The sequence below is a fragment of the Colletotrichum lupini genome, chromosome 5 (genome assembly GCF_023278565.1).
Source record: "Colletotrichum lupini chromosome 5, complete sequence".
Lineage (NCBI taxonomy): Eukaryota > Fungi > Ascomycota > Sordariomycetes > Glomerellales > Glomerellaceae > Colletotrichum > Colletotrichum lupini.
This window is the reverse complement of record NC_064678.1, coordinates 5,089,525-5,116,431: the sequence shown is the minus strand read 5'-3', so window position 1 is coordinate 5,116,431 and position 26,907 is coordinate 5,089,525. Positions and strand designations below refer to the sequence as shown.

General features: G+C 38.6%; 5 protein-coding genes across 5 annotated transcripts; 1 reads left to right on the top strand and 4 right to left on the bottom strand.

The window, feature by feature from the left end:
* Nucleotides 1-1,326: 1,326 nt before the first annotated feature.
* CLUP02_10946 (pfs domain-containing protein) lies at nucleotides 1,327-10,334 on the bottom strand (the record flags this gene model as incomplete). Its single annotated transcript, XM_049289917.1, has 3 exons — nucleotides 1,327-1,594; nucleotides 1,729-1,948; nucleotides 9,350-10,334. The coding sequence occupies 3 exons, from the start codon at nucleotides 10,332-10,334 to the stop codon at nucleotides 1,327-1,329; spliced, it is 1,473 nt and encodes a 490-aa protein (XP_049147062.1).
* Nucleotides 10,335-13,626: 3,292 nt separating this feature from the next.
* Nucleotides 13,627-13,791, bottom strand: CLUP02_10945 (uncharacterized protein; the record flags this gene model as incomplete). The annotated part of the gene is made up of 1 exon (XM_049289916.1): nucleotides 13,627-13,791. One exon carries the CDS (start codon nucleotides 13,789-13,791, stop codon nucleotides 13,627-13,629), a length of 165 nt encoding a protein of 54 aa, XP_049147061.1.
* A 4,016-nt stretch (nucleotides 13,792-17,807) lies between these two features.
* On the bottom strand, nucleotides 17,808-18,348 carry CLUP02_10944 (uncharacterized protein; the record flags this gene model as incomplete). The annotated part of the gene is made up of 3 exons (XM_049289915.1): nucleotides 17,808-17,822; nucleotides 17,955-18,187; nucleotides 18,249-18,348. The coding sequence occupies 3 exons, from the start codon at nucleotides 18,346-18,348 to the stop codon at nucleotides 17,808-17,810; spliced, it is 348 nt and encodes a 115-aa protein (XP_049147060.1).
* A 101-nt stretch (nucleotides 18,349-18,449) lies between these two features.
* CLUP02_10943 (RNA recognition domain-containing protein) lies at nucleotides 18,450-21,505 on the bottom strand (the record flags this gene model as incomplete). Its single annotated transcript, XM_049289914.1, has 7 exons — nucleotides 18,450-18,744; nucleotides 18,795-18,862; nucleotides 18,954-19,262; nucleotides 19,368-19,713; nucleotides 19,850-19,958; nucleotides 20,127-20,201; nucleotides 20,254-21,505. 7 exons carry the CDS (start codon nucleotides 21,503-21,505, stop codon nucleotides 18,450-18,452), a joined length of 2,454 nt encoding a protein of 817 aa, XP_049147059.1.
* A 2,313-nt stretch (nucleotides 21,506-23,818) lies between these two features.
* Nucleotides 23,819-24,865, top strand: CLUP02_10942 (uncharacterized protein; the record flags this gene model as incomplete). Its single annotated transcript, XM_049289913.1, has 2 exons — nucleotides 23,819-23,897; nucleotides 24,021-24,865. 2 exons carry the CDS (start codon nucleotides 23,819-23,821, stop codon nucleotides 24,863-24,865), a joined length of 924 nt encoding a protein of 307 aa, XP_049147058.1.
* Nucleotides 24,866-26,907: the final 2,042 nt, after the last annotated feature.

Genomic DNA, 26,907 nt, shown 5'->3' with positions numbered 1-26,907 from the left:
ATATTTCTATATAATAATAAGAGTTCGTTAGTAATATTATAATTTAATTAATAAAAGAGGGCCCGGAGGTAAAGATTATAAAAAGTTATAAATAGGCTATTATTATTAATAATATACCCAATTACTAATTCCTTAATTCTCGTTACTTAGCCCTTTGTAATAATACTAAAAATAAATTTCTATCTCTTTAATATAAAGTTATACTTAGAAGATTTTAATAAATATAACGACTTACTAAAGCTTAGATTTATTATTTAATATTTTAACTTTAAATAAGCCGTTACTAAGCTCGTAATTACTATTTTAAAATAAGTAACGATACCTATTTTATTATAATAATAATAAAACTAAAAGACTTTGCTTCGAATATTTTTATTATAAATCTCTTAAATAAAAACCCCCTTTAAGCGGATTTACGACTTCTTTAGCCTTATGCCCTTTTATAATATTAAATCGTTATTAATAAAAATCCTCCCTTTTTAAATTATTTTTAGAAAGGTAAGGAGGCTATTACAATTATTAAAATTAGTTAATAATACGAGGCTAGCGTTAGTTAAGGTTTATAGTTATGAAATAATCCGAAATAATAGCTACGCGCCGAAAATCGTATAATTTATTACTAATTAATTAATTATAATATAATAAATCGATTAATATATAATTTAATTAATATTAATAATAATTATAGTAATTATAAAGGGTTAGAAGTAGTAGTATACAACTTTATTAATTTTATTAATATTAAAAAAAGGGGGTACTAAAGGGTTTTTAAATTCTTAGATATAGTAAGATATTAAATTTAGGGCTCTATAATACTTAGGCCCTTTTCTTTTTATAATAATTATTAATAATCTATTTAATTAAGTAGTATAATACCGAACTTATAATCGTAAATAAGGAGTTACGGGTTCGAATCCCGCTCTAAGTATTTATATTCCTAATTATAAACTTTTATAAAATATAGTTAGGAATATTAATTTTTAATTAGCCTAGCCCCGGATTTTCTTTTTTCTAAGCGACCTTATATTTAATTAAATATATTAAATATAGGGCCTTACGATATTTAATTATTTAACTTACTAAAATTCCTATATTTAACTGTTTGTTTGACTTATTTATTTGATTAATTTGAGTGGGTATAAGCGCTGTCAAGAACAAGCTATATTTCACTAGACTTCTTGGCTATTTCTAGAATAGTGTGCACAAGTAGGTAAGGTCGGGTTGTGCCGCGTCGGTTTCCCCAGGAGAGAAGATTTCGTTCAAATATTCTTTGGCCCCATGATTCCCCCGATAGAGTTGCATCAAGAGCGATCGGATTGCTCCCTCTCAAGACTGCTTTCTTGTATCCGTGAAAGTGAAGTAGAAGTACAAGCATTCGATTCCTATACGCTGAAGGTCGTTGACGATTGTCGAGCTGAGGACCGTCTTGCCGCATCCTGGACGGCCATATAGCCACAAAGACGAACAAGCGGCTGTTTTCCACTTGAGATACTCCTTACTGTCGAGAAACCATTGGCCTGTACCTTTATGATGATGACCGGCCGCCTCATTGAAATTGGCTGATGCGTCTGGTGGAGCAAGCCAAGCGTGTATCCTGTGAGATTGGTCACTTTCTTTTAGCTTTAGGACTGCTTGATGCGTGTTTCTCGTAGTTGAGTCAATTTGAGAGACTGAGATGAATGTAAGCCGATAACACATGAAATGGCGCCGTTGATATTGTCTGCTTACTGACCCCTGCCCATGATGCGTTCCAATCTATCGGCTTGCTCTATACTCGTAGCATCCATGACACTCAGTAATTCCTTTGCGTATGCAGCGGCAACAATTGCTGCGTAGTTTTGCCACCTGTCGTTTTTGTAACTGTCCGCGTAGTCGCAAACTCCTCTTACCACAAGGCAAGGGAATTTATTTATCAGACCGGCCGCCTCCATCTCAAAACATAGGCACCCTGTCCCAAGTTGTTGCTGGATTTGGTCCCGGGATATGCTGTCCTTGTCGGATTGGAAGTCTAATTCGACCGCGGTATACAGCCGACTGCGCAGGGGCTAATTAGGGGCCCTATTTACGATTATCGTAGCTAGCCTAACTTACGGTTAGAACCTCCTTTTTATACCTACGTAGATATTTATATAGTTTAATTAATCTCTTTATTAACTACGGTTCGAACTAACTACCCTATAATAGGGATACTAATACTAATTAGTAATTAAATTTTACTATCGTAGATCGGTAAGGTATCTCGCTATATAGAAGAGACGACTTTTTAATACCGTACGGGATAGGAGATTTATATTAATTAACCTTACGGAAATAAATAAAAAAGGAGGTAATTCTCGAATACTATACGGAATTAAGTAATCGTAGCCCTTTACTACTTATAAGAGGTCGACGTTTATTACGTTAAATTACGTTAATTAATAGAACTATTTAAGTAACTAGCCTTTTATTATCGCCCCGAGTAGCTTTTTTATTAAACGACTTTTCCGTAGCCGGCCTACGATTAGAAATTAACTAGTTAAATTAATAGAAGTATGGTATAAAAGAGCACTGCGCGATTAAAAAAGGGGATTTCTAAACGTAAATATTTTTATTTAGTAATAAAAGTAACTTTATAAGAGTTATTAAGCTAAAAAATCTACGGTATATAAGAAAGTCTATTACTACGAGGATCTTATAAGTACGACCTTAAGCCCGCGATCTAAACGATCTCTTCGTAGCTCCCTTAACTACCCCCCGGGTATTATTTAAAAATATAATATAGGGGACGGTTTAACGAGGGAGGAGGGGATTTAAAGGTCTTAATAATATCGAGCTAAGAGTATTACGGATCTCGGAGATTAACTTAAGAAGAAGGCGGCTACCCTAAAGTAGTCCTACGACCTTTTATTAGAGTTATTATTAGCCTAAGAAAAGGCTAAAAAGACGAGGATCTGAGGGGAAAAGAAAAGAATCCTTTAGAGGGCCGCTTAAGGGCTTCTTTTTATACTAGCTCCCGGCGCGAGATTACTAATTTCGAGAAATTAACTAAGTAATAGAAGGGATCGCTAGTAAGCGATAATTACTTAACCGTAATTAAGCTACGAAAAAGACTACTTAAAAAATATAAAATAGGGTACCGAGAGGCTGCAAAAGATAAGATCTCTAAGGTATCTAACCCCACTGCGTATGAGTAATAAGTAGGCATTTTTAATAAGTCCTTAAAATATACGATTTTACGAGAAGGAGGGCTTAACTCCGTTAACCGTACTTAACGGCCTATACGGTTCTTAATAGCCTATATAGCTTTTCTACGAGCCGCCCGGCGTTTACTTTCGACTATTTTTATAAAATACTACCCTAGAGGAGATAGGTTGAGGAAGGAAGCTATTTAGAGATTATAAAGAGCACGAGGCTTAGGAAGCTAAAAGTATACGGAATAGCGGAAATTAGTAACTAGTAAAGATCCCGAGACTAATTATTATATCTTTTTATAGTAATATAAACGTCTACCGCTATTATTATAAAAAAGAACTACTAAAACCTACTTTTTATACTAAATAAAAAGGAGGATCTTAGTAAGTACGATAGCTAGCGATCTAAAAGGGTAGTAATAATCGCTAAAAATAATAAAAACGAGAGTAGTAATAAAACGGCGAGAGGAAGCGGGAATCTCTTAGACCCCGATAAATTTATTAAGTAGTAAAAGTACGGATTTACTACGACTAGCGCGCGGATTAAATATATCCCTATTAAGATTAAATATACTAGCAACCGCTAATATAAGTATAAGCTAGAGTACGGCCCTTAGCGAGTTAGGGTAAGGAAGAAGAGAACGAAACCCGATCCTAGATAGAATCCTAATCCCTTATAAGTAAGTAAATATTAACCCGGACTATTAGGGGACGTAAATATATAGAATTATAAATTAGCCTAACGGCGAGTAAATTAACGTAGTATTAATCTATTTAACTAAAGTCTATAAGAAAAAGGGGCTATAGGGGTAACCCCTATTTTACGAGATCGTAAACGACCTTAGTTACTAGCTAGACGAATAGTTCGCGAGCGTAAGCTTAGGAATTATAAAAGCTATTAATAGATTCCTTTACGGGCGAGGGGTATTACTAGCGTAATTATAATCGTAAGAGCTATATAAAATACTAATAGTAATAATTATAAAGGAGGAATTCGTACTATAGAACTAAGTATAGGTCGATAGAGCGTATAATCGTTTTAACGAATTTAAAAAAAGGGTAAATAACCTAGATTTCCTCTTTATAATTACTAACGGAAATCTATTATCGTAAAAAGATATACCGGGGCAAAATATAGTACTAGAAGTACGATAATTAATAATTCCGTTTATTTTAATTTACGACTCGTTACCGTTATTAACGCGAAATTCGGCGCCGATCGGCTAATAAAAAAGGAGATAGACGACCCGAAGTTACTAATAGTACGTAGCGACGTAGGGATCGTATATAGAGACCGAAAATCTAGTAATAAATATAAAGCAATTTATAAACCTTAAAAAGATCTTCCCGAAAGAGAAATTATACTCTGGGGGGAAGTATAAGGTCTTATAAAAAACCCTAACGATGTTTTACGATTATTACGAAAAAGTCGGAATTAGGGAATACTAATACTATTTAGTAATTAATATCGTACTCGTAGGCAAAGCCTCTAATTACTATTACGAAGCGGTACGTAATTTCGATCGAAACGACTTTCTTAGTATAATTAACGTAATCTAAAGCCGCTTCGAGACTTATAATAGGAACCTAGAGCTCCTATCTAAGCTACGAGCGATTTCTTTTATATTTATAGCTAGGATAATAGAGGGTAAATTGCGAGTAAAGATCCTTAAAGAGCTTATTAATCGAATTAATAAGCTAGTAAAAACCTAGCTAAATAAGGAGATAAATAAGTAGAAAGTCGGATATCTTTATACTATAGTCTAGCGTATATTAAAAATAAAAATTACCCTATACTAAGTACCCGAAGACTACGAGACGCTCTACTCGAGGCTAAGATTTAGCTTTAATATTAAGGCGAGAATACCGCGCTAAACCTATTTCTAAGCGTACGACGGCCCTTATTAATAATATTAAGTCGATCGAACGTATAATAAGAAAGGAAAAAAGGCTAGATATAGTAATCACTAGTAAAGAGGCCCAGATTCGTTAAATAAGTAGAGATTTAACTTATAGGTAGGGTAATAAAAAAAGCAATACTATATTTATAAAAGAAATAGATATTAATTAAGTAATTACTCCGAAGAAGAGCGTACTAAATCGTATAAATAGTATAAAAAGTGGAGGGCAGTAAATAGTAAAACTAGCCCTCGTCGGTTTAACTAATTCCTCGTTATATATAAGGGTAGATCTAGGGGCATAGAACCTAGCGATAGTAGCTAAAATAGTAGCCTAAAGTATATACCCCCTATAGGAGATTTAGAAGATAAAGAAGATCTTACCCCCTATACTAACGAATTAGATTATAACGAAATCGACGATATTAACTACTCTTTTTTCGCCCCGTTAGCCTCTAGAGAATATACGAGGCTAAATAAATAGAGGGTAATAAAAGCTTTTAATAAGTAGGCTTTTATTTATAAATAGTAAGAGAAGGTCCTTTAAATAACGGATACGGAGGCGGTTAAAAAGGCGAATTTAATAGGGCCGAAGCCTATTTTTTTAACGATTAAGGAGAAGACGCTCTCTCTATCGATATTTAAAAAAAAAGAACATAGTACTAACTATATCTAAGAGTAGCTAGAGGGGTCCTTTTTATACTACCTAGATCCTTTAAATACTAAGCTTATATAAGTATTCTATACGAGCAAAAGGTACGGCCTAGATAATTTCTATAGGATTATCCTAAATACTAAGGTATTATAATAGTTAACTAGAGGAAAAGGGCAATTCTAAGTGCTATAAAAGATTGCGCTAATAACGCTTAATATATTAATAGTGGGTATTATGAGGATTAGTTTCGGCCTAGGTAAGGAAATCGTCGCCCTAGGTATAGTAAAAGTAGAGACGTACTTCGGAACGATAACTTTTTATATTTTACCCGTTAATACCCTATTTTTCCTATATTTAAAAGATATAGATCGACTAGGTATTATATTTAATAATACGAGGAATAGAATCTCTAGCAATAAGTACTTTAAGATAGTCGAACGACGATAGGGGCATGCGTTTATAAAGCTTATTAACGATACGAAGTCGATTAATTACCTAACGAAAAGTAAGCTTAGAAGACTATATTAAAGATTTAGGTACCCGTTGGTTACGAGGCTATATAACCTCTTAAAGTAATTAAATAATAATAATATCGAAATAGGGGCGCTAGAGTAGTTAACGAAAGTGTGCTACTAATACTAAATAAATACGCAGAGCCTACGTAGATTTAAGTTTAAATTACGTAATAAGCTTAACTTTAACTAGGAAATCGTCGTTAATATCTTCTACTTAAATAGTTAGCTAGTACTATATATAATCGACGTAGCTATATCTTTCTAAGCAGGGCAATTCCTCCGGGATCTATAAGTAAAGATAGTATAAGTAGCCCTACGAAAAAGCTAGATCGATATATACTAAGGACCGCTAAATAGTATTAAAACCGACGCTAGTACTAGCTTTAAGTTAGTAGAATTTAAGGATAATACGACGGCCTACGGTATATAGCTAAAAGTCGTACCCGTTAAAGCGTATTATAGTATTAAAAAAGTAGAGAGGGTATATTAGTAATTAAAAAGGGCGTTTAGAATTATTAAAAAGGAAAATCCGGATTCTATTAATAACGAATGCCTCTAAATAGTACTTAAATACTATAACGATACTATAGGGCCTAACGGACTTATATTAACGCTATTAGTATTTAGAGTATATCTAAGAACGACCTTAGCCTCGCTACTATTACTAAGTATAAGCTAACGAGCCTAAGTAGTTAAAAAAGTAATACGGGCACTGCGCGAGGTAAGTATAAAAAAGTAAGTTAACGAGGTAATTACTACGCGCAATAGGCCCGATATAGGGGATAATCTAGATATACTACTAAATTTAGATATACGAGTATAGTACGAAATTACTTAATAATAGGCTAGGCTATATAAGTTAATTTCCGTTAACGAGCGCTCTTATATAGTTACAAGAGATTACGACTAGCTACTCGAAGTATTAATTACGGTAGTTAGACCGTATTATATAGATCCTAACGAGGTAATTTTTAACTTATAAAAAGAAGAAGAGCTAGGGGAAACTATATAACCCGTAACAGAGGCATAGGAAATTATCCTTAATAAAATCGTCGTAGTAGTACTAATAAACGACGAGGAAGAGGAAATTACCGAAAGGGTACTAATATTACTAGCGAGACGTCGTAAAAGACTACGACAGCAAGCCCTAACGCGGCAATTTATTACTAGTAACGAGGTAATTAATACCTTTTATATAGTAAAAAAGAAAGCCGATTTCGAGCTAGCGGTTAAACTACGTAAAGAAGGCGTAATTATAATTATTAAAAAACCGTATAAGGGATTAGATCTTATCGAAGTAAACACTCTTCGTAATCGAGGGGTCTATCGATTTATCTTATACGACTTAGAAAAACATATAAACCTCCGTATATTTAAATTACGAATAGTTCGTAAGATTAAAAAAAAAGGAATACCCTAGCTATACGAGAAGTCTAAATACGTAATTTAGGGGTACGGCGACGTCGAAAAGGCGACGCTACTTATATAATTACCTACTATATAACGATATAGCTAACGATTAATAATAATACTAATAGCATCGCTATAGAAAAAGGGATACGAGATTTAGAGCCGTGATATTACCTAGGCCTATACCTAATTAGCTATAGGGCTTATAAAGAAAATCCTAGCCTATTTACTAAAAGAAATAGTTAGTAAGTACTTAGAAAGTACGATTATTAAAGTACTTAAGTTACTATATAGGCTCGTAGAATCGGGTACTTATTAGTGGGCTACTTATTACGATTTTTATATTAATTAACTATTAATAATTACTTTTACGTACGACCTGTGCTTACTAATCGCGGAGTACGAAGGCGACTAATTTAGGATCGTTAGAATATAGACCGACGATATATTAGGCCTATCCGATATTAACTTTATAAAAAAGGAGAATAAAGAGCTTTAGAAAGTAGGCTTCGTAACGAAGCTAAAAAAGGTCCTTATAATAAATACTCCCCTAGTATTTAACGGCGGGATTTTTATAATTAAAGGGGAAACCGTCGTTTTCTAATAAAAGGGGTAGGGTAAGAAAATTAACCTCGTCGATCTAAACGTAACTAATATTAAAAAGCGGTATAAGGCTAAGCTCGCGCAAGGGGTATATATTATAAGTATTTATTAACCTAAAGTAATTTTTAACTACGCTAGGGTAGTATAAGTTATAGATCTAACCGAACGAGACGTCGAGGTATTTAATAAGTAGCTTAAGTAGTAATAAACAAATCTCGATCGAGGTCTCGTTTATTACCTAATCGACCTTACGATTAGTAAGCTCTACGTCTTCGTTAATAGGTTATTTACGAATAATAACGACCTTACTTCGTAATTAGGGTATATTATTATCCTAGCTAACGAGAGTATAGGCGAGAGCGAATTTACTATATACGGTAATATAATTTACTATTCGTTAACTAAAAATAAGCGGGTAATAAGAAGTGTACTAGCGTTAGAGGTATATAGTATAGTTAATAGTATTAACCTTTCTTATACGATTTTAATAACGCTAAGGAAGATTACTAATCGAATTAGCTTTTTACTTATTTTAATAGTTATTTATACCGATTCTTACTTGCTATACGAATACCTTATTAAATTAAGAACGACGAAGGAAAAGAGGCTTATAATTAATATTATAGCCCTTAAGTAATCGTACGAAAGGCGCGAGATACTTGAGATCCGTTAGATTAATAATAAAAATAACCTCGTAAACGCTTTTATAAAAGTAATACTAAATAAGGGATTAGAGTAATTTATAAATAGCAGAAAAGTTACTATACGAATAGAGGGATAGGTTATACGAAAAGAGTAGAGAAAAGGGGGAAAAAGAGACGACTTAGTAAACGGGCCTGAGGTCGAATTATACCTCTAACCGTAGTAGTTAAATCGATAAAAGAAAGAGAAAGTTAGTATTAGATTAGAAGTCTAATTCGACCGCGGCATATAGCTAACTATATAGGGGCTAATTAGGGGCCCTATTTACGATTATTATAGCTAGCCTAACCTACGGTTAGAACCTCTTTTTTATACCTACGTAGATATTTATATAGTTTAATTAATCTCTTCGTTAACTACGGTTCGAACTAACTACCCTGTAATAGGGATACTAACAGTCCTTGACAACTGAGTTTCCGGAAGCAATGATGCCATAATGGATCTCAGGGTCGTTGTCAGGTCGACCTTCTCTTTGAATTTCATCTTCAGGATTGCAGTATACGCAAGCTTCAGTCTTGACAATGACTTGAAGTCTTGCTCCTCCAGCCTGACCAGGCCTGACCGATTCGGCACCAGGTATGCGGGTCTGAGACCTCCACGGAGAAAGGACAAGAAACATTATTGTGCTCCAGATCCAAACCATTGAAAGCCCAAGGTTGTGATAGGCCAGCTGAGCGAAGGTCATTGAGACTCCGTTCCTCTGAAATAGAGAGGCCTGTACTCTTCTTGTTTGTGCATGTGGCGACGATGCTAAGAATAGACGATTGTTGTGAAGTCCCTGATGGGTATAAGTAGCGTCTTTGCCTCGTGTTTTAGCCAACCGCGGAAAGCGTTTGAGAGCATCATCTAGTATATTTGGTAATTGGCTGCCATTGAGTCTTTGATCAGCTCTAAGCTTTGCCAATCCTTTGAGAAGAACTTCCGGAGGAGGAGCAAGAGCGCCGACTCGCTGGAATTCGCCGTTTGCCTCCACTTTCCCCAAATCATACTGTACCACACCTGGTGATCCATCAACAGGCCGACTGACCACAACGTCGCCGAGGCGGATATCGATACCGTCCTCTAATCTAGGGATACCAGCACCGATGCCGACCATGAGACCGAAGCGAATGTGCGGAAGAGAGTGAACCATGCTCATTGCTGTAGTTGCTGCAGAAACTAGGCCGTAGCTTCCTTCGGCGAGCGAGGCGATGACCACGTAGTGGGCCCCGATTCGGCCCCATGAGTAGTTATTCGTATCTCGTTGGTTCTGGGCAAAGTTTTTAGGTTGCTTATGTCTTTCGTCAAGCATGGCTAGCGCGGCTGTGAGCTCTTTGTTCAGGGCAGCAATCCATCCGATGGTGTAGGCCTGAAAATCAGGCAATCGTATGCATTCCGTCATTGTTTCTTCATCGAAGGGAGCTAATTGTTACTGTTGGTATCCCTATTACAGGGTAGTTAGTTCGAACCGTAGTTAACGAAGAGATTAATTAAACTATATAAATATCTGCGTAGTAGGTATAAAAAGGAGGTTCTAACTATAGGTTAGGCTAGCTACGATAATCGTAAATAGGGCCCCTAATTAGCCCCTACGTAGTTAGCTATATACTACAGTTAAATTAGACTTCTAATTTAATACTAACTTTCTTTTTTTTTTTATTAATTTAACTACTACGGTTAGAAATATAATTCGACCTCGGGCCCGTTTATTATATCGTCTCCTTTTCCCCCTTTTCTTTACTTTTTTTTATATAACCTATCCTTTTATTTATATAGTGACTTTTCTACTACTTACGAATTACTTTAATCCCTTATTTAGTACTACTTTTATAAAAGTATTTGCGAGGTTATTTTTATTATTAATCTAATAAATCTTAAGTATTTCGCGCCTTTTATACGATTATTTAAGGGCTATAATATCGATTATAAACCTCTTTTCTTTCGTCGTTCTTAATTTAACGAGGTATTTATATAGCGAGTAGGAATTAGTATAAATAACTATTAAAATAAGTAAAAGGCTAATTTAATTAGTAATCTTCTTTAGCGTCGTTAAAATTACGTAGGAGAGGTTAACGCTATTAATTATATTATAAACCTCTAATGCTAGTATACTTCTCGTTATTTACTTATTTTTAGTTAATAAGTAATAGATTATATTATTATATATAATAAATTCGCTCTTATTTATACTCTCGTTAGCTAGGATAATAATATACCTTAATTACGAAGTAAGGTCGTTATTATTCGTAAATAACTTATTAACGAAGACGTAGAGCTTACTAGTTATAAGGTTAATTAAGTAATAAACGAGACCTCGATTAAGATTTATTTACTATTACTTAAGCCGCTTATTAAGTACCTTAACGTTTTATTTAGTTAAATCTATAGCCTACGTTACTTTAGTATAGTTAAAAGTTACCTTGGGCTAATAAATATTCGTAATATATACCCCTCGCACGAGCTTAGTTTTATACCGCTTTTTAATATTAATTACGTTTAGATTAACGAGGTTAATTTTCTCGCCCTACTCTTTTTATTAAAAAACGACGGTTTCCTTTTTAATTATAAGAATCCCGTTATTAAATACTAAGGGGGTATTTATTATAAGGACCTCTTTTAGCTTTATTACGAAGCCCGCTTTTTAAAGCTCCTTATCCTCCTTTTTTATAAAGTTAATATTAAATAGGCTTAATATATTATTAGTCTATATTTTAACGATCCTAAATTAGTTATTTTCGTACTCCGTAATTAGTAAGTATAAGTCGTACGTAGAAGTAATTATTAATAATTAATTAATATAAAAATCGTAGTAAGTAGCTTATTAATAAGTACCCGATTCTACGAGCCTATATAGTAGCTTAAGCACTTTAATAATTATATTTTCTAAGTACTTATTAGCTATTTCTTTTAGTAAATAGGCTAGGATTTTCTTTATAAGCCCTATAGCTAATTAAGTATAGGCCTAGGTAATATTACGGCTCTAAATCTCGTATTCTTTCTTTTATAGCGATATTATTAATACTATTATTAATCGTTAGCTATAGCGCTATATAGTAGGCGATTATATAAGTAGCGTTGCCTTTTTAATATTACCGTACCCCTAAATTACGTATCTAAACTTCTTATATAGCTAGGGTATTCCTTTTTTTTTTAATTTTACGAACTATTTATAATTTAAATATATAGAGGTTTATATGTTTTTCTAAGTCGTATAGGATAAATCGATAGACCCCTCGATTATAAAAAGTATTTACTTTAATAAGATCTAATCCCTTATACGGCTTTTTAGTAATTATAATTATGCCTTTTTTACGTAGTTTAATTACTAACTCGAAATCGGCTTTCTTTTTTATTATATAAAAAGTATTAATTACCTCGTTACTAATAATAAATTGCCGCGTTAGGGCTTGCCATTATGATCTTTTATAACGTTTTATTAATAATATTAGTACCCTTTTAATAATTTCTTTTTTCTTATTATCTATTAGTACTACTACGACGATTTTATTAAAAATAATTTTTTATACCTCTATTACGGGTTATATAGTTTTCCCTAGCTCTTCTTTTTTTTATAAATTAAAAATTACTTCGTTAAGATTTATATAATACGGTCTAACTACCGTAATTAATACTTTAAGTAACTAGTTACGATTTCTTATAACTATATAAGAGCGCTCGTTAATAAAAATTAACTTATATAGCTTAGCCTATTATTAAGTAATTTTATACTATATTTATATATCCGAATTTAGTAATATATTTAAATTACCCCTTATATCGGGCCTATTACGCGTAGTAATTACCTCGTTAACTTATTTTTTTATACTTACTTTACGTAATACCCGTATTACTTTTTTAACTACTTAGGCTCGTTAGCTTATACTTAGTAATAGTAATAAGGCTAAGGTCGTTCTTAAATATACTCTAAATATTAATAGTATTAATATAAGTCCGTTAGGCCCTATAGTATTATTATAATATTTAAGTACTATCTAGAGGCATTCGTCGTTAGTAAAATCTAGATTTTCCTCTTTAATAATTCTAAATACCCTTTTTAACTATTAGTATACCCTTTTTATTTTTCTAATACTATAGTACGCTTTAATAAGTACGACTTTTAGCTATATACTATAAGCCGTTATATTATCCTTAAATTCTATTAACTTAAAGCTAGTACTAGCGTTAGTTCTAATATTATCTAGTGGTCCTTAATATATATCGATTTAGCTTTTTCGTAAGGCTACCTATACTATTTTTACTTATAAATCCCGGAGGAATTACCTTACTTAGAAAGATATAGCTACGTTAATTATATATAATACTAGCTAACTATTTAAATAGAAAATATTAATAACGATTTCTTAGTTAAAATTAAGCTTATTACGTAATTTAAACTTAAATCTACGTAGGCTCTGCGCATTTATTTAGTATTAATAATATACTTTCATTACTTACTCTAGCGCCCCTATTTTAATATTATTATTACCTAATTACTTTAAGAGGTTATATAGCCTCGTAACCGACGGGTACCCGAATCTCTAGTATAGTTTTCTAAGCTTACTTTTTATTAAGTAATTAATTAACTTTATATTATTAATAAGCTTTATAAACGTATACCCCTATTATCGTTTAACTATCTCGAAGTACTTATTATTAAAAATTTTATTCTTCGTATTATTAAATATAATACTTAGTTAATTTATATTTTTTAAATATAAAAAAAATGGGGTATTAACGGGTAAAATATAGAAAGTTATCGTTCTAAAATACGTCTTTACTTTTACTATACCTAGGGCGATAATTTCTTTACTTAGGCCGAAACTAATCCTTATAATACCCGCTATTAATATATTAAGCATTACTAGCGCGATCTTTTATAGCACTTAGAATTACCCTTTTTTTCTAATTAATTATTATAATACTTTAATATCTAAAATAATCTTATAAAAATTATCTAGGCCGTACTTTTTACTTATATAAAATACCTATACGAGCTTAGTATTTAAAAAATCTAGGTAGTATAAAAAGGACCCCTCTAGCTATTCCTAAATTTACTTAGTATTATATTCTTTTTTTTTAAATATTAAAAAAAATAGTATCTTCTTTTTAATTATTAAAGAAATAAGCTTTAGCCCTATTAAATTTACCTTTTTAGCCGCCTCTATATCCGTTAGCTAAGGGACCTTCTTTTACTATTTATAAATAAAAGCCTACTTATTAAGAGCCTTTACTACCCTCTATTCGTTTAGGTTTATATATTCTCTAGAGGCTAACGGGGTAAAAAAAGAGTAGTTAATATCGTCGATTTTATTATAATTTAATTCGTTAATATAGGGGGTAAGATCTTCCTTATTTTCTAAATCTCTTATAAAGAGTATATACTTTAGGCTACTACTTTAGCTACCGTTACTAAGTTCTATACCCCTAGATCTACCCTTATATATAACGAGGAATTAGTTAAACTAACGAGGGCTAGTTTTATTATTTATTACCCTTAACTTTTTATATTATTTATATAATTTAGTACGCTCTTCCTTAGAGTAGTTATTTAATTAATATTTATCTTTTTTATAAATATAGTATTACCTCTTCCGTTACCCTACCCGTAAGTTAAATCTCTACTTATTTAATAAATCTAGGCCTCCTTATTAACGATTACTATATCTAGCCTCTTTTCTTTTTTTATTATACGTTCGATCGACTTAATATTATTAATAAGGGCCGTTATATATTTAAAAATAAGTTTAGTATAGTATTTTTATTTTAATATTAAAGCTAAATCTTAGCCTCGAGTAGAGCGTTTCGTAGTTTTTAAGTACTTAGTATAAGGTTATTTTTACCTTTAGTATATACTAAACTATAATATAAAAATATCTAACTTTCCGCTTATTTATCCCCTTATTTAGCTAGGTTTTTACTAACTTATTAATTTAATTAATAAGCTCTTTAAGGATCTCTACTCGCAATTTACCCTCTATTATCCTAGCTATAAATACAAAAGAAATCGCTCGTAGCTTAGATAAGAGCTTTAGGTTCTTATTATAAATCTTAAAATAGCTTCGGATTATATTAATTATACTAAGAAAGTCGTTTTAATCGAAATTACGTATTACTTTATAATAATAATTAAAGGCTTTGCCTATAAGTACGATATTAATTACTAAATAGTACTAGTATTCCTTAATTCCGACTTTTTTATAATAATTATAAAATATCGTTAGGGTTTTTTATAAGACCTTATACTTCCCCTTAGAGTATAATTTCTCTTTTAAGAAGATCTTTTTAAAGTTTATAAATTACTTCGTATTTATTATTAAATTTTTAGTATTTATATACGATCCCTACGTTACTACGTATTATTAATAACTTCGGGTTATCTACTTCTTTTTTTATTAACTAATTAGTACTCAATTTTATATTAATAATAGTAACGAGTTATAGATCGAAATAGGTAGAATTATTAATTATCGTACTTTTAATATTATATTTTACTTTAGTATATCTTTTTATAATAATAGATTTTCGTTAGTAATTATAGGGAGGAAATCTAAGTCGTTTACCCTTTTTTTAAATTTATTAAAGTAATTATACGCTCTATTAACTTATACTTAGTTTTATAATACGAATTCCTCTTTTATAATTATTACTATTAGTATTTCGTATAGCTCTTATAATTATAATTACGCTAATAATACCTCTTACTTATAAAGGAATTTATTAATTACTTTTACGATCCCTAGGCTTATACTTACGAACTATTTATTTAGTTAGTAATTAAAGTTATTTACGATCTTATAAAATAGGGGTTACCCCTATAGCCCTTTTCTTTTATAAACCTTAGTTAAATAGATTAATACTACGTTAATTTACATATTATTAAGCTAATTCGCAATTCTATATATTTACGTCCCCTAATAGTCCGGGTTAATATTTACTTATTTATAAGGGATTAGGATTCTATTTAAGATCGGGTTTTATCCTCTTTTTTTTTACCCTAACTTACTAAGGGTTATACTTTAACTTATGCCCGTATTAGTAATTATTAACGTATTTAATCTTAATAGGGATATATCTAATCCGTGCGCTAGTTATAATAAATCCGTACTTTTACTACCTAACGAATTTATTAAGGTTTAAGAAATTCCCGCTTCTTTTTACTATCTTATTATTACTCTCGTTTTTACTATTTTTAGTAATTACTACTACCCTTTTAAATTACTAGCTATTATACTTACTAAGATCCTCTTTTTTATTTAATATAAAAGGGTAGGTTTTAGTAGTTCTTTTTTATAATAATAGCGATAGACGTTTATATTATTATAAAAAACTATAATAATTAGTTTTGGGATCTTTATTAGTTACTAATTTCTACTATTCTATATATTTCTAGCTTCTTAAGTATCGTACTTTTTATAATCTCTAAATAGCTTCCTTTTTCGACCTACCTCTTTTTAAGTAATATTTTATAAGAATAGTTAAAAATAGACGCCGGGTAGCTTATAAAAGAGCTATATAGGCTATTAAAAACTATATAGGCCGTTAAGTATAGTTAACGAAGTTAAGCCCTCTTTTTTATAAGATCGTAGATTTTAAAGACTTATTAAAAATACTTACTTATTATTTATACGTAATAGGGTTAAATATTTTAAAGATCTTATTTTTTACGGCCTCTTAGTACCCTATTTTATATTTTTTAAGTAATTTCTTTTATAACTTAATTATAGTTAAGTAATTATTACTTATTAGCGATCCCTTTTATTACTTAATTAATTTCTTAAAATTAGTAATTTTACGCCAAGAGTTAATATAAAAAGAAGCCCTTTAGCGGCCCTTTAGAGGATTCTTTTTTTTTTTTTAAATCCTCGTCTTTTTAGCCTTTTTTAAGCTAATAATAATTCTAATAAGAGGTCGTAGGATTACTTTAGGGTAGCCGCTTTCTTTTTAAGTTAATTTCTAAGATCTATAATATTCTTAACTTAATATTATTAGGACCTCTAAATCCCCTTTTCTCTTATTAAACCGTCCCCTATATTATATTCTTAAGTAATACCCGGGGGGTAATTAAGGGAGTTATAAAAAGGTTATTTAAATCGTAAGCTTAAGGTCGTACTTATAAGATCCTTATAGTAGTAAACTTTTTTATATATTATAGATCTCTTAGCTTAATAACTCCTATAGGGTTACTTTTATTATTAAATAAGAATATTTATATTTAAAAATCCCCTTTTTTAATCGCACGGTGCTTTTTTATATTATATTATTAAGCTCGTTTATTATACTAATTAATTAAGTAAGTAGTTATTATATAAGTATTTTTTTTTTATTAATTTAATTAGTTAATTTCTAATTACGGGCCGGCTATAGAAAAGTTATTTAATAAAAAAGCTACTTAGGGTAATAGTAAAAGGCTAGTTATTTAAGTAGTTCTATTAGTTAACGTAGTTTAATATAATAAACGTTAACCTCTCGTAAATAATAAAGGGCTACGATTACTTAATTCCGTATAGTATTTAAGAATTACCTCCTTTTTTATTTATTTTTATAAGGTTAATTAGTACGAATCTCTTATCTTATATAGTATTAAGAAGTCGTTTTTTTTATATAGCGAAATACCTTACCGATTTATAATAATAGAATTTAATTACTAATTAGTATTAATATCCCTATTATAAGGTAATTAGTTCGAACCGTAGTTAACGAAGAGATTAATTAAATTATATAAATATCTACGTAATAGGTATAAAAAGGAGGTTCTAACTATAGGTTAGGCTAGCTATAATAATTATAAATAGGGCCCCTAATTGGCCCCTGCGCAGTCGGCTATATGCCGCGGTCGAATTAGACTTCTAATCTAATAGTTACGAGTGACGAAGGATCAATCATCGTAGAACTGTCGGAATCGCAACTTGCTTATAAATGATTTTAAGTCCGGGGTTAAAGTGGCATTGTATGAGATAATAGGATTGATGCCGTGGAGGTCTAACATGGGTAAATATAGAAAAGTTATTACTGGCAAGCAGACCAAAATCCATGGTTCAGCCGCAACAGGCTGACCATTCATTTCGCGACACGTAAGCCCTTGGCTAAGATGTCTGGCATTATGAGATTCCAGTAATGACCTGCAAGACATGTTGGACCAATAAGGCAGATTTAGAAGAGACTTGTATTTTGCATAATGGATGTTCATGTTTGAACCAAGTATCTTGTAGCTTTCTTTGCTAGGTGGACACCACAGCTTTCGCATCAATCCATCTCCTGTTGAATGATGCTGCTGCCGCCAACCCCCCCCCCCCCCCTCCAAACTCTCTTAGATCACGCAGTCGATTGAAAATCCAGAAACAGAGAGCAACATTATGTAAATCTAGGTTGTGACTCAAAGGGACGTATCTTTGATGATCTACAGATCCGAATGCCATTGTAACGGTAACTTTCTCAACTAACACTTCTGTTCCGCGTTTTTCGATATCTAGAATAGTGGTTTGGTCAAGAAAAGGGTACTGCCATGGTAAAATTGCTATCATTTAGCAAGAGCGTCGAACAGCGTAACAAGACCTATCAACAAAGCTCCAGCCGTGACGATAAAGCTGCCCACAGTCGCCCCAGTCTGAACGCTTGTCTGCACATCTGCCTCATACTTCAGAACCGCAACAATGGGCCAAGCCACGACTGTGGCAATGCTGACGATAGTCGGCAACAGAACGACTATCGAAATCAGGGTGGTATCCCATCCAACCACGAACCTCAATCCCTTGAGCGAGTCTGCTTGAGCTAGATCCCGGTAAACAGAAGCGCGTCGCAGCTCTCGTATGTCCCTACGAGGATCATGACCAGCCGGTACACTGGTCGGAGTTTCATTCTCTACCAGTCCAAGATTCGCTGGGGGACGTCAAAGACGGACACTAGTGGTCCCTTGTAAATATCATCTGTGATCTGCATGGCATGTTAGTGAGTTAGCTAGAAAACTTCGTCGACCGCATCATTTGCTGTGTAGACTTGTTCAATAAATGGACCTTTCACTTACCTCTACGATCTCGAATCTAATTAGCGCCTTCGGGAGCAGAACCTGGGAGAATCCGCCCTCGATCCTGTACAAACGATAGAAGAAGGAGAGGTGTTTCCACATCTGAAGGTCATCCATCCCAGGTTCGTCTGGACCTGGAAGCGGAATACGAACGCAATCGGACCGTCCGATGAAGACGGGAATGAAGTGCCCAGGGTACTTCAGTTTCCAAGCTTCATGATAGTTTTGGGAGAAACGTCGTCGGCGGATGGCGAACAGGCAGTAGATGAACCAGAAGTATGACCAGATTGAAGGCCAGAATAAAGAAACCTTCGACACGAAGACTAGACAACTTATGGCCTTTTTTAAATAAATGAGCTAGTATCTAAGAAGTAGATTGACCGGAACATGGATCCAGACAGGGGCAGAGCTTACGTAGTAATGGCCGACACTAGAAAGCAACGATCCGATTGTGAATGTGCCGCTTCCTAGCCCAAGGGTCCTAAAGATGAAAGCAATGATCTGGACTACTAGAACGGAGGTGATGACGAGACTGGGACTGGACCAGACAGAGTAGAAGATAAAAGAATAGACGACAATCGAGTTGCAGAATATAAGACAGGCCATGAGACGCCAGCTACCAAGAAGTATGGGGAAGTATGGTGCCGGTACAGGCTGGGTTACTTCGTCGACGATGAACGCATTGACGGTGAAGCCGTGAGGTCGCGTGGGATGCAATCGTCGGTACCAACGAACAAGACGAATGAGGAACGCATTTCTCCTGGCTAAACGATCAACAAGGCTCTCGATATCCATAGCATAAAGGTCGTCAAGTTGTGCTTGAGCAAGTTTATGTTATCTGGCTGAGATGAATGATTGAATCAGGACGAAAAATACGAGGCTGCGATACCGATCACTTCAGCATCTCTTGCCATATGACCATGAGGTCATGGCCGCTCAATGCAGGGTCGTGGCAGGGATAGCATGGTTGGTAATGATCACTCGAGCTGGAGCTGAGGATGGTGGCTGACATGGTCTAGTGATCACCCAATAGGACATCGTTGGCGAAGCCGGCTTCTTTTCTGCCCGGTCTAGATGTGAGCTGCAACGAATGAGATCCTTTTCAGGCATATTTAAGGCCGTGAAGCTGAAAGATCATACATGAGATAGTCGTTCAAGTGTTAGTTCTCGTACTGGCCGGCACAGGCAGGTAGACTTCTCCCAGAGGTTCGGCCTGTAATCGCGATACATGAGATACAGAATGCGATGCTGCTCATGAACGACAAGTCTGAATTTGTTCGCTAAAATGTAATCTTGGTACCAGTATGTTTCGCCGCCGTACCGGTCAACCGCGCAACCATGAGATCGTCCTGTGCCTTGAGCTCGCCCGCGGGCTTCTCCGTCTTCGGGGGCCGGGTTGCCCTCGGCTTCTTCTCCTCGGTCGCCTCCTCCGCGCCGTCGCCGCCCTCCTCGCCGTCCCGCCTGGACTTTTGTTCTTGCCTCTTGGGCGCGTCCTTGCCGAACCGCTTCTTGTACCTCGTCTGGTCGTCCTCGGCGAGCTCAATCTTGAGCATGCGACCGAGCAGCTTGTTGACCCACCATTTTCTCAGCTTGAACTTCTTCTCCTCTGTCTTCTTGTCCTCATTGCCTTCCGCCATCTCGTCGTCGCCATCCTTATCTTTGGAGGCGACGAAGTCGTCCTCCGTCTCGATCTCCTCCTTGATCTTGACGAAGCCCTTGACGGCCCAGCCGGCGGCCTCGGGCTCGCGGAACTTAACCCAGCCGTAGCCCTTGCACTTGCCCGTGTCCTCAAAGGTGGCGACCTTGACCCAATCGATCTGCCCGCACTTTTCAAAGTGCTGCCACACGTCGTCGTCGGTCGTCTTGAAGCTCATGTTGCCAATGAAGATTTTGCTGCTCTTAGGCACCTCCTCCTTGGCCGCCGCCGCACCGGCGGCGCCACCGGCGGCAGCGGTCTCCTCTTCCTTCTTCGGCCGGCCCTCGAACGACTTGGAATCCTTGATGAGGAGCTTACGGCGGCTGAGCTCGGCCTCGGTAAGCGCAATGGCGGCGACCTTGGGCGCGACGTCGTTGAAGTCGACGTAGGCGAAGCCCTTGTTGGAGGGCTTGTCCTTGCCGACCTGCTTCGTTGTGGGCATGTGTAATCTTGTGATGGACTCCTTGGTGATCATCTCGCCAGAGTTGTCAATGAGCCACTGGCGCAGCTCGTCGGGGGTGACGAAGAAGGGCAGGTTGCCGATCCACACGCCGTGCTCGGAGCGGGCGGCGGCCTTGGCCTGCTCCTTTTCCTCCTTCTTCTTGGCTTCCCTCTCATCGTCGCTGTCGAGCTTGACGGGGAGCTTCTTGCCCTTCTTCAGGGCACGCTTGGCGCGCTTGGATGGGGGTTCGGGGGCCTCGAGGTCGACTTCAATCTCCTCGACGGCAGCGGTGGACTTGCGCTTCTTGGACGCCTCGGGGGATTGTGACGGCGCAACTTCGACTTCAGCTTCGGCCTCGGGTTCGGCCTTGGCCTTGGTCTTCTTGGACCGCTTCTCTGGGTCGGTGGTAGCCATCGTGAATGTTGTGTGAGCTATGCGATCTCAAAAGATTGATTGCGCTCCAATAACGACAAAGGGTAGTTCGAGATGTTACCAGAAACCACCGTGAGAATCTCGCATTGAGACCCTTGGTGGGCTTGGGCCCAGAAGTTTTTTTTTTTTTGTTCCTGGACCACAATCGATAAGCCGATAAGAGAACATGGGCGGAACCTGGTGGGTCTCGACCGCTCCACCCCGCCGCCGAGGCCTGCTCACCGAGGCTGACCTTGACGGGCCAAGGTCAGACGGATGTACCCAGACATGTAGCGGTACTTGGTGGCAGCTTGGGCTGCAGATAGCTGATTCTACATAGCGGTCGAGGAGGTTGGCACTTTGCCCGAAAACTCGCGCCCTGCATTTTTGGCAGGACTTTGAGTCCTATACGTGTGACTAAGAAGCGGATACGTAATTATGATGCAGAAGGGGAAAAGAAGAAGAAGCGGTGACTGAGACTTTTTCTCTCGGGCCTCAGATCTGTGTCTCTGTCTTTCTGGGTCTCTGTTTTTGCTCTCCCTTTGATTATGCGTATGGATGTGTTTGTAAGTCATCATTTCTCGTCCGGGTCGGTTTGTCTTGTTTTGATTCAGAAGAGAGCATTGCGGCTCAATGTAACCCGGCGCAAATGAGGAATAGAGTGCCACCTAAGGACTTGTCGTCAAGGACAATGAGGGGCATCCACTTTGTGGCCGGGGAGTTCCAGGTTCTTTGCCATCAAGGGACGCTGAAGAAGGTTAGAGGGGTTGGAAGGGGTTCATGGATGATGATGCGAATGGGGCCACCCGCGACCCGCTTACTTTACTTTACCTAAAGTGCTTTTTTGCTTGGGTATCCGTAGAGAGTTGAGATGAGCATCCATTGGCTTGTCGACGCCGCCGAAGTCTGTCTGACAAGCCATATTCAATCATTACCGAAGGTTATTGTGCTTTGACAGTTCGCAGCCACTTGAGATATTACCCTAGAATAAGGTACTCTACTTCCGGTGAGTGTGCGAGGTATCAAAGTCAGCTGAAAAGGAGGCTGAAGAGAAGAGAGAGTGGAGAGATGTACCGGTGACTTGTGACTAGTAAGCCAAGGTACCTGGTCTTCAGAGTGAGACTCCCGACTCAAGAGGGAGAGAGGGAGAGGGAAAAAAATAGTCAGAGACAGCCCCCCACCAGTAGTAGAGGCGCCAACGCCGCCGGATTGGCGCCCTCCATCATCCACTCACGTGCGGGCGATTCCCGACGAATGAGATCCGCCAGTCGCCCAGACGAAACCGCCCAGTGGCCGCCATCCCGCTGCCCCCCTGTCACAACAACTCGCAGAGTGCAGGAGTGACAACCAATGCCGCCTCGGTAAGGTGTGGTCGTGTGCCTTCTCAAGGTACCGTAAGTATCTGTACATTGTTACAATTGGTGGATGGGGCCTGCTGTTTCGGCATAGGGCATCCATCGGGCCCTTGACCGCTTCTGTTTAATTTCACAGGCGGCTTGCAGCAGCTCGACCCAGCGGCGCCGCACCCTCTTTCTCGAGGTACTGTAGGTTCCTCTCTCTACTTACTCGTAGTACGCGGACATCTGCAAGCTACTATGAATGCAGTCCAATCCCTAGCACATCTCTGGATCTATATTCGTACCCAAACCCTTTTCGAGCATTCCTCTCTACTCGGGCAGCCTGTAGGCCTGCAACTCGGCACAGAGAGTGGGTTAGGTGGGCATCCCATCCAGCCAACGCACGTTGCTTAGCTGGGTCTAGGTGGTTCCAGCGATCCAGTGACCCAGTTGCAGGCTTGCAGCAGCAAATCCCACGCCGCCATCTGAGCAAGGTCCAGCAGGCCCAAGCCTACCAGGTTAGTCCCCAGCAGCTTAGTACCACTGTAAAGAAGGCGCGAGGTGCGGTAGAAGCACTGGAAGAGGAAAAGGTCCTTTTTTCCCCTTTTCTCCAGTCCCCTTCGCTTCCTCAGGTGTGCAGCGGGTGCTATCCCTCGCTCCGTTCGCCTCCATCGTCCTTCTTCTCCTTTGCCCAAATCCTTCTGCCAACTGCTCTTCTTTCCCCTCACATTCACCCTCTTCACACAAAGCCCACAACAATCAATCCAAACAAGAAGCCGTCCTCCCGTCTTCTTCCCGACACTTACCGCCCGACCGACTCATCTTCAATCAAAGCAACTCGAGCATCTGGTCGCACCTAGATTGTTGTCGTCGTCGCCGTCGTCCTTTTTGGTCGCAACCGTCGTCGTCAGCCAGAGTCAAAAAGCAGGAAACCTCCCGCCCGACTCCGACTCCCCGATCTTTCGAATTCAATCACAACATGAATGTGTTGTTGTCACCACAACCGCCTCTCTTCCAACATCCCCACGACCCCAACCGCATTTCTCCCTCTCGTTCTTGTGAGTATTTCCCTCGTCGCTGTGTTCCCTCCCTGGGCTGGCGTAGCATGGGGCGAAAGACAAATCTCGATTTACGCAACCGCTACCCGACGACTCGTGCATCCTGACGCTAATCCTTAACAGTGAGCCCATTTCACAACATGGCCACCAGCCGCAAGCGCAAGGCTGACGAGGAAGGCGATGAGATGTCCCTCTCTCCCCGAAGCTCCCCGTCCACCTCATCAAGACAACTTCAGCGCCCGTCGAAAAAGGTTCGCTCGAATGAACTGGTCGGCCGCCCACTCACCCTCCCCCGACTCCTGGAGACTCTGGACCCGACCGCATTGCGAACCGTTCTCGAGCGAATCTGCGAGCGTCACCCTGACATCGGCCAGGAGGTTGTTAGCAGTGCCCCTCGCCCGACAGTCGCCGCTGCACACGGCGTTTTGCAAGAGTACCAGGACAAGGTGAAGGCCGCCATTCCATACGGAGAAACTAGTGCCGACTACACCTACTACCGGGTTAAGGCCCCCTTGACGGCTCTTATCGATGCACTACTTGACTTCACCCCGCAATATCTCCCTCCCAACGAGAACCAAGCCACCGTCTCGCTGCAATATCTGGACGGAGCCACCAAGATTATCCACGCCCTTCCGGACTGGGAGCCGCAACAATATCGACACCACAAGGAAAGCGCATATGACGAAATTGCAAAGGCCTGGGCCCTGGTCATCAACGAGGCTGCTAAGCGCGGGGGCGGTCTGAGTCTGCACACTGGAGGATGGGACCAGACCCTGGCGAAACACCACGAGATCTCGGGCGGACGCATGGGCACGGCAATGAATGCTATGGCGGCGAGCGTCAGCTGGATGGCGAACGGGGGCTCCAATGGCCAACAGCCCGGAAAGCAATCCTCGGATCCGAACTCAATCCTCAACCAGCTCATGTCTGGCACATATGGCGCACCTGTGCGTGTCGGACCTTGGTAGAAATCTGAGACTGGAACGACGAAAGAACAAAATCATCCGAACGTCAAATAATAAGCATCGCCGCGACATCGGCCACGGTCGGCGGCACCCACTGAACATATCACGACGACTATAACGACGGCTTACTTCCTTCTTTACTTCATTCAGCATGGGACGGCAACGGGCATAGACTTTTGGGTTCCACGGACACATTTTCTGTCAGGACCACGAGGGGTTGGGCGGCGTTTTGTCACTTTTCGTTGATTTGATGATATCCCTTTCCTGACGCTAGTTGCGAGTCTTCTCGTGGTTGAGAGTTGGGGTTTTTCGATCCCCCATCCTCTTCCTGCGGTTGACGAGGAAATCGAGTCACGCGCTTTGCATGTAGGTAGTTAGTTTTGGTTTTCTCATGTTTCAGGGACAGCATCTTGGGGACAGCAAGCAATCGATGATCCCGCCCGCTTGGGAGAGTTCAGTCCACTCATGGCTTATAATTATCACCCTTGACGGAGACGCTGTGTGGGTTGATTGAGGACGAGTGTGAGAGAGAGGCATCTCGTTATGAGAAGAAACGAGTTCACACTTGAGTCGTGCAGAGCAGATAACGGTTTCACAGCAGTTGGCTACCTCATGTGTTAGTGTAGCATGAAATTAAGGTATTAGCACGTTGTATCCATGCAAGCGTACGTGTCCCACGAGTCGCTCAGTTTGCGTGCATCCAAGACGGCTCATCTGTTTCAACTGCCCACTGAGTCGGTGACATCCGCGATGGCCACATGCGTTCTCCTTTATAACTCGAGGAAGCTAAAGGCCTGCAGCATTGTTGCAGGTTGCATGTTTGTCTGTTTGGCATTGACAAACACCTATATTCATAAGAGAAATTGCCCTCTGATGATGAGATACCTTTGTACGGGCAAATTTGTATGGGTGGTCATCATGATGCAACCCCTCTCCTCTTTGCGTGCCTGATCATCGTCAGCCTTTAACAAATGCCGGGCCCGGGATAGCCGTAGACAGTTCCTCATTATCGTCGCCGTTCTTCCTGGGCCGCCTCTTTTCTGCCCTCTGCCAACTACCTTATGAGCGAGAACCCCAGGCCCGATGAGACGTCTGGTCAATACATTGTGATTACTCGTTTTCCTTTGCCTGTTCGTGCGCTTTGGTCATGTTACACCAAAGCAGTCCGACCTCCTCTCCCCCTCTCCCTCTGATGTTTCTCGTGGACTGTCCCTGTTCAACTTCATTTTTTTTTTTCCATTTGGGTGTGTATCGTGTATCGTGTGTTGTGTGGTTTGAGCAACAGACTAAACCCTTCTGGATGAGTTGGACTAGAATCAAGAAAGGGCTGAAAGCCTGAAACTCGTCAGAGAAGATGCACGTCTCTCGCTGGTGGTGATGAGATTGGATCCTCCTTCCCTTTCACCGATTACGAGATGACCCTCCAACCTTGCGGGCACTTGGGATGCACCTGACATTGGCCGCGCCCGCTGTGCTCCCACACACACTGTTTGGCTGCTCCAGGGTTGCTCCAGGAAAATTAAAGCTTTCGAACCTCGTTTTGGCGGCATATAGCGGGGTAGGTTTGTGGAGGCTCTTACTCCAACCGTTCGCTGTTCGGACGACAGCGGCAGTGAACTCTGAGGTGATGGTTCAGGTGCCACGGGTGCCCAGGTCCTCTCCCTTTCCCCCGCTCGCTTTCTTTTCAGGTACTTTGCCGCTGACAGAACCTGCCGAACCTCCCCGGGGGCTAGGCCTCAGCCCTCCTGTCAGGAACAGGCAGATAGCTCCAGCCAATGTTAGTGGGGGCTTATGTCATATAACCCGGTCACATGACTACCCGTCATTGCTGCCTCCCGCGCTCGACTCGACGCGTCAAGGCAGGCGTTAATTGTGAACGCGCGACACATCTGCTGAACCTCACTCACTTCGTTAGGCAGAAAGCCCATATTTGCTCTGCCCACGACGCCCAGCCTTCCGTCACGAAGGAATTTGTTCCAGCTCCGAAGTCTAGTTCGAGCATTCTTATCCCTTGGGCTTCTGCGGAGGAGATATCCTGTTCGACA